Here is a 14,518-nt window from a genome sequence, read left to right on the forward strand (position 1 = left end):
ATGTATATTTCATAAAGATTGTGTCAGAGTCTTTTTAGGTAACTGCCTAAAGTATATTTTAAAAAATGGTTTTCTATGAAAATAATACTGCAATGACATGTTTTAACTTTAAAATTTTGCAAAACAATTAGTACAATTATTTCCTAGGATAAGCCTGAATGTGGGAAAGCTGGGTAATATCTCTATGAAAAAAATATATAAGCACACAGATATATACACATTTAAAATTAGTTATATGTAATACATGTGAATACATTTCTTTCCAGGAAGATTCTAGAAATGTTCCATCCCAAAACAGTATACCAGAGCTCATGTTGCTCAAACGCTTTCCAGGTGTGTTTTTAGACAAGGAAAATGCTAATTCATTTTTAACTTGAATTTCTCTTTTCACCTATGAGAGTGAACATTTTACCACATTTATTAGTTATTTTTAGTTCTGTGAATTGAATATCCAATCATTAGTTTTTCTGTTGTAATGCCTTTCCTTTCTTTTACAAAAATAAGTTTATTCTATATTTCTAATGTTTTTCATTTGAGGAGGGTCAACAATTACAACTTTTAGGACTTCAAATTTCTATATCTGTAAACAAAGACACTTGAATTAGAATATCCTTGGGGTCCCTTCTAATCGAGTCTTTTATGTCTTAGGAATTATACTACAATATTTTTAACAAGATATTTCAATTTGGGTCATTTTTCTCCACTATAAACTACATGTTGTGCTAAGAATCCTATTCAATGATTTTTATCATATTCCCATTATTTAATAAGGAGAAAAGGAACAAAACATAGGAGACTGGCTTTGTGAAAGCATTTCAAAGAACTTACTCCTACATTCAATCATACCTGCCTAGGAGATTCTTTCCAGATTTAAAACAGGTAATGTGATTTTTGGTGGCCTACCTTGTATGCATTCTCACCATTATGTTAAAATTTTACATATATAAACATAAAAAAAAAACCAAACACACACATAAGGTGGTGGGAAATTCTCTTCATGAAAATTGGAACTAGTTTTCATAAAGAAACTTGACCCACTATGAATTCTACCAATATTGTTTAAAGGTAAAATTACTTATATATTCATGGAAATCATATAATTGTTTTTCCTTTTATATCCCAAATCTACCATCTTTCTCCCTATCCTCACCCCTGGTGGTTGGGAGAGGGGGACCAAAATGACTTAAACCTGGAGCCATTATATTAGAAAACTTTTAAAAGATATTAGTTTAAAAGTTAACATTCATTAGATAATAGGAGTTGTTGAATCTCAATGCTGAAAAGGTAATATAGATATAAATTCTACAATAGATGTATTAAGATGATGATCCAGAAGCAAAATACATAAGGAAAAGCATTATAGCGAATATGAAGTTAAAAATATAAAGGTTATTCCTGTTCAGGCCGATAAATGTCACCTGCCAGGAAAAAAAAAATCAATGTTCCTTTGAAGTGAGAATATATTTTATTCCTAAAGCATTTAATTCATCTAAACCTTGCCAGACCGCACTGTGTGAACACTGACCTGTGAACAGGTACCAGAGATTGTTTGGCTCCAGTGTTTCCATCTCACCCCTGCGGGTTGTCTTTCTGTGTCGAATTTTATAGCCAGTAATAAATCCATTCTGTGTTCCTGATGGAGGAGGAAGCCAGCTTACTTTGATACTCTGTAAAATAATAAATGTAAATTAAAACATTGGAGGAAAAAAGGACAACAGGAGAGGGTCAAAGAAGTAACCCAGACAGAAGTGTAAATAAAATAGAGAGGCATGAAGAGAGGGATTATCACCTAGGACCAAATTACATCCATTCCTGCAATCTGACAGTATCCATAGATGTCTTATTTTAATAAAAATGCACATAATTCATTTTATTTATAAATACATGCATTACCACCTCTTCTATGTAAGCACTACTGAAATGATAGCAAAATATTTTACATGTTCTAAACCATAAAATGAAAATTAGAATGTATTTGGAAGGTGCATATTTGAGAGAAGTGTGGAAACTGAGTCAAAGAAGAAAACTGAAACCTAGAACCTTTCTTTAGAGATATTCCTGAAAAGCAAGGCAATTTATATGAAAATATTCAGGGAATTCTGGGAATTATTGCTTCCTAAGTAACTGAGAGGATGAACAAAAAATTCCTAAGGATCAGGTAAACTCCATGTTCCTGTGCATGCTCTGTAAACTAGTCCCTTAACCCACATTGATTTTGCAGCATTTGGAAGATTTACCCTCTATAGATACTGAACACAAAGACACAGATTCAGATATCAGGCACAGAAGGGAACTGGATGTAGGCAAAAGCTACTAGATAGGAGATGTGAGAAGTCAATGTCCTCTTCCTTCTTCTGCTACCCAGAGAAATAACAAGCAGGTGTATGCTTCCCAGAGAGAATATCAAGTAATCCTTTTCTAGAGAAAATTAATAACTTTATCCTAGAGAACACGATCCCTGAACAACCTCCCAATAAGGGGGCCACCACTTAACAAGGCCACCAGACACTAGAATTTACACTTTGCAATCAGCTTTTCAGTATTTCATTTTAATGTCAGTTGACAATTTAAGACTACTAGGTTTCAAAGAAAACCTTTAGCATAAAAGGTAGATGAAAAGTAATACCCTCAAAGGTAATGGGACCTCAAAGAAACAATGATAATACATGTAACAGGAGGAAAATACCCTTATGATCTAAAATAAAACATGTATCCATGAAAGAATACAAATGTAGAGGTATTAAAAAAGTATGACAAATACAATTTGATTATACAAATTAAATATTCAATAGGTTATATCAGAATATAAATTCAAAGAAGTCTCCTAAAATTCACTGAGGAATAAATACAATCATAGGAAATTAGAGATAAAAGATATTAGATGTTTAGTCTATAATTCCAATATCCAACTGAATAGGAAAAAAACCAAGGAAAAATAAAAGATATAATTAGCAAAATATAATAATAATTATTAACCTTCTCAATAAAATTCTTGCAGAACTGGAAGATTTGGAGACTTTAGTCTTAAAGGGACTATGGAATATTTTACATAATATTCATGTAAAATAATCATGTGAAAGCACATCACTGTAACATACCAGAGCCTCACTAGGGTGGAGATTCAGAATGGAGAGAAAAATAACAGGTCACATAAAATATGATCAAGAGTAATAACGTCCTCAGGTTTCTCAACCAGAACATGTGAAGTCTGATAACAGTGGGACATACTTAAATAAAATTCTAATCAACAAATTTCAATCTAGAATTCTGTCTACTCAAATAAATAACACACGTCCAGAGCAATGACAAAAATACTTGTGTAAGCATAGTGTATGGAAATTCCAGACAGACATGGTTTTAAAGACATCCTTCCATGTGCTCCCTGTATCAGGAAGAGGATGAAGGATACACTCTAGGAGATGTAGAGTGCAAACTTTCCTAGAGTTTCTCACTCTAGGAAGAGAGAGAAAGTCCAAAAGCCAACAGAAGGAAAAATCAGTCCAGAATAGAGAGATAAGTATGAAATTCTCAGGAGGACAAGGAAGAAAATCTCAATGTGATATAAAGTCTGATATGATGAGACACCATACTTAAATGAGGATAGACTGTATAATTCCATTCATATAAAGTTTTAGCACAGGCAAATTTACCCTATACTAATAGAAATTTAGAAGAGTAATTGCTTATGATCATTGCACTGTGTGACTGTGAGACTGAATTGGGTATAAGGAGACTTTTGGAGATGATGGGAATCTTCAGCGTATTGATTTTATGTTTGTTATAATGGCAAATACAAATGTCAAAATAGACTGTAATCAGCTGAACTCTGTCTCTCCAAAGTGTGTGTTGAATTCCCAACTCCCAGTCCTTCAAAATGTGACTGTGTTTGTAGAGAGTTCCTTTGAAGAAGTAATTAAGATTAAAAGATGTCACTAGGGTAGGCGCCACTTTGATATAACTGGTGTCCTTAGAGAAGAACTGTTAAGGATACAGATACAGAGGAAAACCACATGTAGACACTGGAGACGAAGCCAGTCATCTCTAGGCCAAGAAGGAAGCTTCAGAATTAACTCCGTGAACACCCTGACCGGGAACTTTCAGCCTGCAGAACTGTACGTAAGTGAATTTCTATTGTTTGAGTCACCAAGTCTCTGGCATTTGTGACGGCAGCCCTGGGAAACTACACTCATGGGATTGAAATCTTATTGGTACATTTCACTTTATTTTAATTACACTCCAAACAAAGAAGTAGGAGAAGGAGGAGAAAAGTAAGAATGTAGAAGAGAAATGAGGGTGGAAATGTGTGAGCACTAGATTCCAACAGAAAAATAAGCCCTTAGATGTGACCTAATACTGGTAAACTAAGAGACATTTGCAAAAGTGCAATGACACAGAAAGAGATAACACCAAAGATGATGAACTTGGGTGTCTGTAGGGAATGGTGAGAATAGAAGTAGGGAAGGGTCTATTGTTTTTTATTATGTTAGTTGGTGCTCCTTTTCTTAAAAAATAATATCATGTCACACTTGATGGAAATTTAAATTAATTAAAAAAATAAATGTGAGGTGGTGGAAAGAAACACCTGGGTGATACAAGAAAATCAAACCTGAAGTCAAGGGACAGATTCCCAAGAGAGTGGGCCATAAGCCCAGGGTCTCTTTGACACTATTTTAATCATGTAGCATGGTGGCCGAGGTTGGCCAGAAATCTCCAGGAGAACAAGGTTCAAGATCTTTTTTCCCACATCTACTATAAAACAGCTGCTGCTCTACAGATAATTAAATTCTTTTGTAAAAGAAGATAAAAATCAGCTAAAGTCACCGTTACTTGCTAAGCACTTGGACAATTTTTAAAGTGTGCCAACCTCAGTAGAGTCTCATTATTTATGCCAGTTATATTCTATGAAGCTGCTCCTACAATAACTTTGTGAAAACTGGAATATTGCTCCTGGGTGAAATATAGATTTAGGTTCCTTCCATCTGTGCTTACAATATTTTTGTCAACTTGACTATACATAATCTTTTCTGGGTTCTAAAGATATTTTTTTATATATTATTGTCGATTCATTAACATCGAATGTTAATATTAATGCTTAAGCCAAGTGATTTATCTCATGTTTTGTCTAGAGGGCACATCACCATTGTTTTGCATGGAACACGGCAGTATTACACTTGAGAGCCATTTAAAACAGCAAAACCACTAGCAAATACACACAAATGCAAAGAGATGGCACCAAAGAGACTGAACAAGGACACTGGTTTCCAGTATGAGAGCTGAAGCAACAAGGCTGGGTGTAATCTTGTTCAACCTCAGCTGTGAGCATGTGCTTCGATGACTCCAAGTTTTCACTGCTCTATGCAAGAAGACAAAAGTGAAGCACCATGGGTATTTATTTTTGGTTCTAAATGAATTTTAGTAAGTACACAAACTCACAGACTCAGAATCTGCAAATGGTGAGGATCAACTATAATTCTGTATTAAACATGTTTTAATAATTTTTGGAGAATCTAGTTATATAAATGCTCAGATTATTCAGGTTATTAGAAAATATTTTAAAGAATATGATACCACTGAGGTCATTCACTGAGAGGAACCTTTTCTATTGAGGTTTGTTAACATTTATTTTTAACCTACTATAGATCTGGCAAAGATCTGCACACACTACATAAGAATTAGTTTTTATACTCATGATGATTCTGTGACTTAAGGTTCACCGGTATGCCCTTGGTATAAACATGTTAAGTGGGGACACAAAGTGCTCATGTAACTTGAAGTCATGCAGCCAAGAAGTGATAGAGGCAGCATCTTCACTGGGATACCATGAGTCTAAATCTGGCATTTGGGGCTATTTAATATTGCCTCTCCCAGTAAGTTCAAGAGCGTGATGTATAATTCATTGTAGTTATTATTCATTAAAAATATATCCTTGGGGTCAAATTGCAATAAAGTTATAATTTACCCATTCTGAGTAAATAGACAAGTAAACTAATAATGAAAAAATAAAATGCTAAGTACCAAAGAATGTCCCAGAGGTACTAGAGGGGCAAAACTTAACTTACACAAACCTACCCATCTCCTTCTCCCACCACACCCCTGAGTGGAACTGTTCTTCCTCCCATGTGTTTAGAAACTAGTAAACAAAACTATAATTTGATAAACAGTCATAACTTATATTTATATTTCCCTGGTCATCTTATTTCTGTTTTTCAGTACTTCAAGGTAGTAGTGGTGGATATTATCACCAATTCACAATTTTTCAAAAGAGGGAGCTAAGGCACAGAACCAAATGAGTGATTGGTCTGAGGTCACCTTGCAAGATTGTTGGAAAATTTCTTAACTGTTGAGTCCAATGTTCTTATTGTTTCATATTAAATAAGTGATTGGTGGGCTTCTATTTGATAATTCTACACATCTAAATTCTTTTATAAAACAATCTTATCAAGAATAAAGCTGGATTTCAATAATTAGTTTTAAGGACATCCAGTAAACCTTCTCATAAAAACCTTGGCAAATAAATAGAAAATCATTTTCTAAGGATGAAAGTTTGTTTTTAAAGTCAAAATTAAATTCATACAGAAAGTAAAAATACAAATGTAGATGTTAAAACTTAGATTAAGAGTTAGAACCTTTTGATTTCCAGTTAATGTCTGCTGTGGCTTTGCTGAGTGACCTTTCCTAAGTCTTATAAATGACCTAAATCTCAATATATGAATCAAAAGTAGAAGAATAATTGTTCTTAGTATGTCTACCAAATGCTTGTAAATCACTTGATAAACCTGGATATATTAATTATGCTAATGATTACATGAGTAATACTTAATATTTGACAGATAATAATTTTTCTTTATCATAGTTCAGGATTTCCAGTGATTGCATAAAATGATTCCCACATAGCCGGTGCTTTAATATCAATGCCTAAGAGCAATTCATTAATAGAATCAGTTATACACTCTACACTCCAGGAGGTGAACCCCCTCAATGGTTATTATTCATCTTTGGAAGTAATTTCATCATTTTTATTCATCCTCATCTCTGGGTAGCAGTTAAGTTTATGAGCATCTTTTATGATTTCTCATCGATTTCAAGCAAGTACCAGCAGATTGCAGATTGGTGATCAAATTTTGTTTTTTCATTTTAGGGTCTTCTTTTACAGATAATATGGCTGGATGCTTCTAATTATATTATTTTGGGAAGTAAGAGAAAGTATTCAGCCACTGTTTCCTTATTCAATAATATAATGTACCTAATTTTCTATATGACACCTGTTGTGCCACTGTGTAGTGACTCAGACTTCATTACCCACTCCCTCATCAAGCCATTTACGGTTGGCCCCATTATAGAAACCTTCCTTTAAAACAACTCCATTTTATAGGAAAGATTGGTAATGATTTTTATTAAAAGTCCTTAACATATGACTTCTGACTTTTGAAAAATCAGTTCTAGTAGCTGTGACTTGACTTTTGGTCCTTCTATTACTTGGGTGAGAGAAATTAATATTCTGAATTGTTATAATTTTCTAACTTCAATCGAAGATTAATTTCACCTTTTTTTTGTATTTCAAGAAAAGGAACGACAAACTTGAACTTTCTCAAATCCTTTCATTTATTTTCCAAATACGTTTGGTAGAGAGCAGTTTAAGCTTACTAATTTTAAAAAGGGTCTGCTTGGACATATATCACCCACTGCCAGGGAAAGCCATCTACAATTCAGTGATGTGAAATTATTCTTCTCATGGGTCCCATTAGACCATTACTTAATTTTTCTTTTTTAAAAATTTCTTTTGGTTATAGGTGGACACGATACCTTTATTTTATTTATTTATATGTGGTGCTGAGGATGGAACCCAGTGCTTCACATATGCTAGGCAAGCACTTTACCGCAATGCCACAACACCAGCCAACGTTAATTTTTCTATCACTCTAGATTTATCAGAAGTAAGAGAAAAAACAGAACAAAAATAACTGATATACCCACCACATTTTTTTCAAAAGCCACAATTTATAAATTTCTATTTTTAATTCTATATAATTCATTTCATATAACCATTGTAGCTTACTTTCTCTGGAGTACAATTCTGGTGAAGGAAAGCCCATTTTAGGCCCTCTCCAAACATATTCAGTCATTCTGTTTTTATTTTATTTTATTTATTTTTAATTTTAATTTGTTATATATGACAGCAGAATGCATCTCAGTTCATGTTACACATATAGAGCTCAATTTTTCATGTCTCTGGTTGTACACAAAGTAGTGTCTACATACATGTACTTAGGATAATGATGTTCATCTCATTCCACTGTCTTTCCCACCCCTGGATATATTAATTATGTAATGATTACATGAGTAATACTTAGTATTTGAAGTTAATAATTTTTCTTTATCATAGTTCAGGATTTCCAGTGATTGCATAAAATGATTCCCATATACCCTATCCCCCCTCTCTCCCCCTGACTCCTCTTTGCCCTATCTAGAGTTCATCCCATGCCCCACCCACCAACTACATTATGAATCAGCATCTTTAAATCAGAGAAAACATTCAGCATTTGGATTTTGGGGATTGGCTGACTTCAATTAACATTATATTCTCCAACTCCATCCATTTACCATGCCATGATTTTATTTTCTTTTAATGCTGAATAATATTTCATTGTGTGTATAGACCACAGTTTCTTTATCCATTCATCTACTGAAGGGCATCTAGGTTGGTTCCACAGTTCAGCTATTGTGAATTGTACTGCTATAAACATTGATGTGGCAGTTTCCCTGTAGTATGCCATTTTTAATTTTTATAAGGAGTCTTTTTGATAAGATGGTATTATTTGGCTCACTTTTCCACAGAAAGGACTTGGGAGGGACCATTTGAAAGGAAGTCCTTTGCTGCAACTGAGAATTCCTTTGCTGGAACCCAGCAGGAATCCATGAATTCTGAAACTAACTCAGAATCATTTTGAGACCGTATGACTTATTTCTTTTCTGTATCTTTGGTGACTTGGATCTCATGTGAAGTCTGGAGAATGAAATAGTCTTCCCGTACTGTACTCATGAGTTCCTATGTATTTTTATTAGAGTGCCCATGGGCACATCTAAAGAACTTAATTTCATTTTATCTCCCCATCTGTTACTTATTTTCATTCTCTCTAATTCAGATTTATTTGTCAAATGCCCAGAATATTCCATTTGCTAAAAGGTCACCATGCCTACAGTGTTACACTGTCCATGTTCAGAATAAGGGCCTACTCATTTGTTTATGACTCAACAATTTAGCAAATTTTCTGCTGTAAATTGAGAGGAGCATTGAAAGTGATAAACACCTGGCAACATATTGCAACTTCTGCTCTTCTATGAGTATTTATTGAGCACCTTAGTCTGTGTAGAGTATTAGTAACATTTCCTATTTTAGCAAATGGAACCCTCAGGCATGGGTAGTGAAGAGGCCTTGAAATAGGGTAGTAGAGGAATGCAGAAAAGTGAAGAGACCTAACACAAATTTTTGGAGATATATTCAACAATAGTGTGTGCAAAGGAGGAAAAATCATCAAGAGTGTCTCAGGATTTGGCCAGGAGCCATGAGGATGCATGCCTTAAATCCCAGTGCCTCAGGAGGCTGACACAGTAGGATCTCGAGTTCAAAGCCAGCCTCAGCAAAAGTGAGGGCTAAGCAACTCAAAGAGACCTTGTTTCTAAATAAGATATAATATAGGGCTGGGAAGTGGCTCAGTGTCCAAGTGTTCCTGAGTTCAAACTCTGGTACAAAATAAAATAAAATAATGACTTGGGGTTAGAACACAAACAACTTAGTGAATTATAATGCATTTACTGGGGATAAGATTGTCTAAAAAATAATTCATTTTAAAAGCATCACAGGCCATACCTATTGAGAGTTAAACATATAGCAATCCACCAAGGATGGAGAGAAAAGTTAAGATAAATAAAAATCTAAATGATTTTTTTCTAAATCACTTAGAAAAACTGTTATCAATAATATAATTTAGGGTAAATAATATTTTCATATGATCACATTTAGGTAACACATTTAATATTTAATTTTTGGCATTTATTTGAACATTTGGTAAATAGCCCATAAATGCTGAAAGTATCTAGTTGAATTCCAAACTGGAATGGAAATTAATCTATTAAGAAATAGTGCTTATACTCTATAAAAACTATATAAATCTATAATCTTAATGTACTAACTGTATAAATCTATAAACCTATGGTACCAATGATGGATTTGATAAAATGTCAATAAAATATCATGATGCCCTATATTTTTTCAAGCTATTATATTTTATTTTGTTGAATTGACATGCTTTTACTTTAGTGTTATGAATACCTAATCTCTTGTGAATAAGTGAGGTTATAAAGTGGGTAATATACAAAAACTGGCATTCTTATGTTCATATAGGCAACTATTATCCAAAACAACATGAAGCCACGTTCGTAAACACTTTCAGTGTGACACATTTCCAAAGTGAATTCTGCCACTGCTACATGAAGTTTGAGTTAAATAGATGTATAATCCTAAAAGTATGAATTTATACAAATTGGGTAATACTTCGTTTTAAATTACATTTTCTAAAGATTTTGTAATTCAGGCAGGAAACATCGTTTTGTTTGATAAAAAAAAAAAAAGCTAACAGGCATTGATGTTATTTAATGACTGAAATAATACAACCCTTACTTCATCAATATATTTATTTAGCCATAAAATAGTTTGACCTTTATTTCTATCCTGGTGGCCCCTTGTCCTTATAAGTAGTCCCAGTGGAACTTTTACCTAAAGGATAAGCCCAATTCTATACCCTCTAGGAAAATTCTGTCTTTGCTTCTACAGTAAGCCAAGGCAAGCTAAGACAATCTCTAAGGTTGCTCAAGTTCCAATCAAATACTACAAATCTACTTTACTGTGGTCCCAGTTCTGACCACACTCTGGACCTCTGAAGCCTACTGGCCTTTTGATTCACCACCTGAAATGTCCTTTCAGCCTGTTCTGATGCCACCCATCAGGCACAGATATCTGCCATGCTCAGTAATTCCTGAATAAACATTCCTAATCACTACATTCCTTTTGGTTTAGGTACAGGACCCTCCTGACACTGGCTCTGAACTCCATGCCCATCCCACAGATGTCTGTTTTAGGTGTAGTCAATGAACTCATCTCAGGTTAAAAAAAGCTCATTCACACCCCATGGGAGATGTCATCTGGAATATGCTCTTTTTCTTATGTTTCCTTTTTATGTTTTCCAGCTAAAGTAAATGGAAATAAATATAAATGGATGCTAGGAAATGGACATGCCACCATTCTTCTCTGCTCCTTGAATCAAATTTTGAAAGCTTGACCTTCACAATTCCAAAGCAAAAAGGAGGCTAATAACTTCCCCAACCTACTTCATTTAGCAGCACAGGAGACTTGAACCAATAAATTAGAGCTAAGTAGATTCCCAATCTTCACTGTGAGATCCCAAGGCATCACGGTTCACGGAGACACAGGCATCCCAGGTAGGCTGACGATTTTGCTGTCTTGAAAGACAGTTTTTTTTTTTACACTTCCAAATGTAAAAAAAAAAAAAAAAAAAAAATATTGCCTGGATTATTTCAAGACAAGACTCAAGTCTCAGAAGGAAGAAGGAACAGTTGTTGAGGGTTGCACACAGACTTCTCTATAATGATAGGTTATTTGAACTCTGCTTCCAAACTTGCACAATCATTCTGTATAATAAATGTTACTGATCTATTCAATGATAAGCTCAAATATTAAATAAATCTCAAATTGTATGCATAGGTACAGGGGCAAGATTTGCTTGGCAAATCTTAATATGTGTTCTATCTAGCATGCAATTCTGAATTTTTGTTTAGAGAAAGAACAGTGTTCTGTAAATAAAATATATTCAATAAATGTAGTAGAATGTATGAACAGGAAGCATACTATTCCATGCTCAGATTTTCATTAATTTGCTAAGTTTTGGTAGGAACCATTAACTTAACAGCATCATAAGATCATACCTATCTTCCATTGTTTTGATAGGTGATAATGAGAAGGGGTTTAGAAAATGGAAAACACTGCAAAATTCAAAGTTTTACTCTTGTTTCACCTTTTACATTGTTATTATTATTAGTAGAAATAGTATGTGTAGCTGTTTTGAATTATACAAAAGGACACCAAAAAATAAAAGAATGGTTTTTAAAGAATTGAATTATTAAGTCACTTTGGCCTTACATGATTAGATTTTGTAGACCTCCACAAAGTGAATAAGTGATTCTCAATCAGGCTAAATGACTTCTATAAATTCTCAATCTGATCACGATCACTAGATTAGAAGTCTCCGAAAGCAACATTTCTGCCAATCAAAATTCCTTCAGTGTAATGTTTGAAGAGGTGGTTTATTTATGGCAGATTCTGATGAGTGCCCACAGAAACCTCACTCTGCCTACTGAGTACAAAAACACATTGGAGCTGGTGGTCAGATAGATAACTGTTTGATTTCTATTCCTGAAAGAAAAATCAGTTAATTTTTCTTTCTACCTAGACTTTCCTGGATAATAAGATAAAATTAACCCCAAACTCCGAAATTAATAAAGAAAAAGTCTACTCAAATTACCCAAACACAGAGTATAGTCCAGTTTAAGAGAAAGATAAAATAAAAGAGGGGTTTTGGAGAGAAAGAGAGAGAGAAAAAAGTAGTTTGGGGTGTACCTCCACCTTCTTCTTTTTAAGTTTCTGGATTAAAATGAATTTCTTTTTTTCACATAATAAATAGTACCTTCCTAGTACCTTCATAGTCTAGTAGCCAGCCCCGTTTTCTTCTAGGTCCTAGAAATTGGGAATGTAATTTCTAGGAGATATTCACATTTTGACAAAATTCCATTACAATAAAGCAATTTGGTTGCTCCCTAGAGTCATGATAAAGCAATATTACAAGTAATACATTTCAGAATTTGTCAGTATCAATAGATTTTATTCTCCAGTGCCTAAGTCATTCCCTGGAAGTATACTGGATGTTTAAGGATGCCCATTAACTCTTTGAGATCACTAGGTCCTTTCTCAGACTACTCATTTCTACTAAATAAAACGACTAAAAGCTATGTGATAGCTTTGACACATTAACTAAAGCAAAGAAAGCCAGAATAGAATTACATCAGGGGAATTATATATAAAATTATACCTCTGAGAGGAACAAGAAAATGGGCCATCTATAATTTAAAGCAGAAAATACCGAGTCCTCTTTATTTCTCATTTTGGTATTTTTGTTTGTTTGTTTGTCATATAGAAACCAACATATCATTCAAGAGTTAAGGTGGATAATGAAATTTCAGGATAATTGATTTCACCATATAGTTAAGTGTCCCAAGTCAAAGAGGAAAGACGAGTTTAAATGCTGACTCATGGCATGTGAAAAATCATTCACTAGGGGATAAAATACATTTATCAAGAAAAAACAAGAAAAAACTCAAGGTATTATAAAAATGTACTTATATTAAAATGACCAGGGCATTACAAGGGCTCTTAAAAAATTTAAAAAATAAATTAGTTTCTGGGTTGTATCTTTAATCAGACAAAAAATACTATGATTTTGACAATGTCATATTCTATTTTTAAAATCATAAACTGTAAGCTTTAGAATTATTGTCACAAAAATTATTTCTAGCCAGTGTTTAATGGAAGAAGTATGACTGCAGTTTAGTGTCATCTTGCACAGAAAACAGCCCTTGCTTTAGGTACAAGAAAATTTAGGCATGGCCAATAATTAGGCACACAGAAATGCAGCTGGATCTATAATAAATACAGAAATAAGATCTTACTATGAACCAATTTTCTTTTTAAAAACAGCAGAAGTGGCTATTTAACTGAAGCATATCCTCAAGCAAACTGTCAAATTAGGCCTTAAGTAATTAATCTCTGAAACCAGCAGGCTTTCAATCTCTGCACAGACATCTCAAAGACATGACTTACCATGTAATTACATGGGACATTACAATGTATTTATGAGGTCATTTGTTACAATGTACAGTAATTACAGAGTACTTACATAGCTATTTATGTCGTGTAAAATGAAGTGAGACTAAATATTTTAATTGTGTTGGAGAAATAAGGGAAAATATTTGAGTTTCAAATGTCAGGTAAGATTATAGGTCAGAGCCACATAACTCATATTAACAGCTGGCAGCTTTGAGAACCACAAGTGTTTTGCAATGCATTTCTGCTGGAAGTGAATATTTGAGGCATTCTGACAAACATTCCCTCCAAAGATGAAGTAAATGAAATCGTTCTCCCCAAATTCAATCTTCAGGTAATGCCAGAAGACAGCCCACAGTATAATTTACTGTGTACCACTTACATCCAAACCATGAATATCCAGGTATCAATAGAACTTCAGGATTAAAAACAATGTCACATACAACGTATTCATAAATGGCACACCATGAAACTAGACAGAGTAATGAAATAGTTGTCCTGTGTTTCTCGCTTCTATAATTTTGGAAGAAAATGACATTTACTTAGATTTTCAGAACCGTCTCCTCA

The 14,518-nt window shown here is 33.8% G+C and overlaps 1 protein-coding gene across 7 annotated transcripts in view; it reads right to left on the minus strand.

The window, feature by feature from the left end:
• Dcc (DCC netrin 1 receptor) overlaps window positions 1–14,518 on the minus strand; it is a 1,068,266-nt gene that overhangs the window by 194,204 nt on the left and 859,544 nt on the right. For all 7 annotated transcript variants that reach the window (XM_040273028.2, XM_040273020.2, XM_021725006.3 and 4 more), the window contains exon 13: window positions 1,526–1,667. In XM_040273028.2, the coding sequence (XP_040128962.1) occupies window positions 1,526–1,667 (142 nt within the window). The remainder of the gene's footprint in view (window positions 1–1,525; window positions 1,668–14,518) is intronic.

Source organism: Ictidomys tridecemlineatus, chromosome 13 (genome assembly GCF_052094955.1).
Source record: "Ictidomys tridecemlineatus isolate mIctTri1 chromosome 13, mIctTri1.hap1, whole genome shotgun sequence".
Taxonomy (NCBI): domain Eukaryota; kingdom Metazoa; phylum Chordata; class Mammalia; order Rodentia; family Sciuridae; genus Ictidomys; species Ictidomys tridecemlineatus.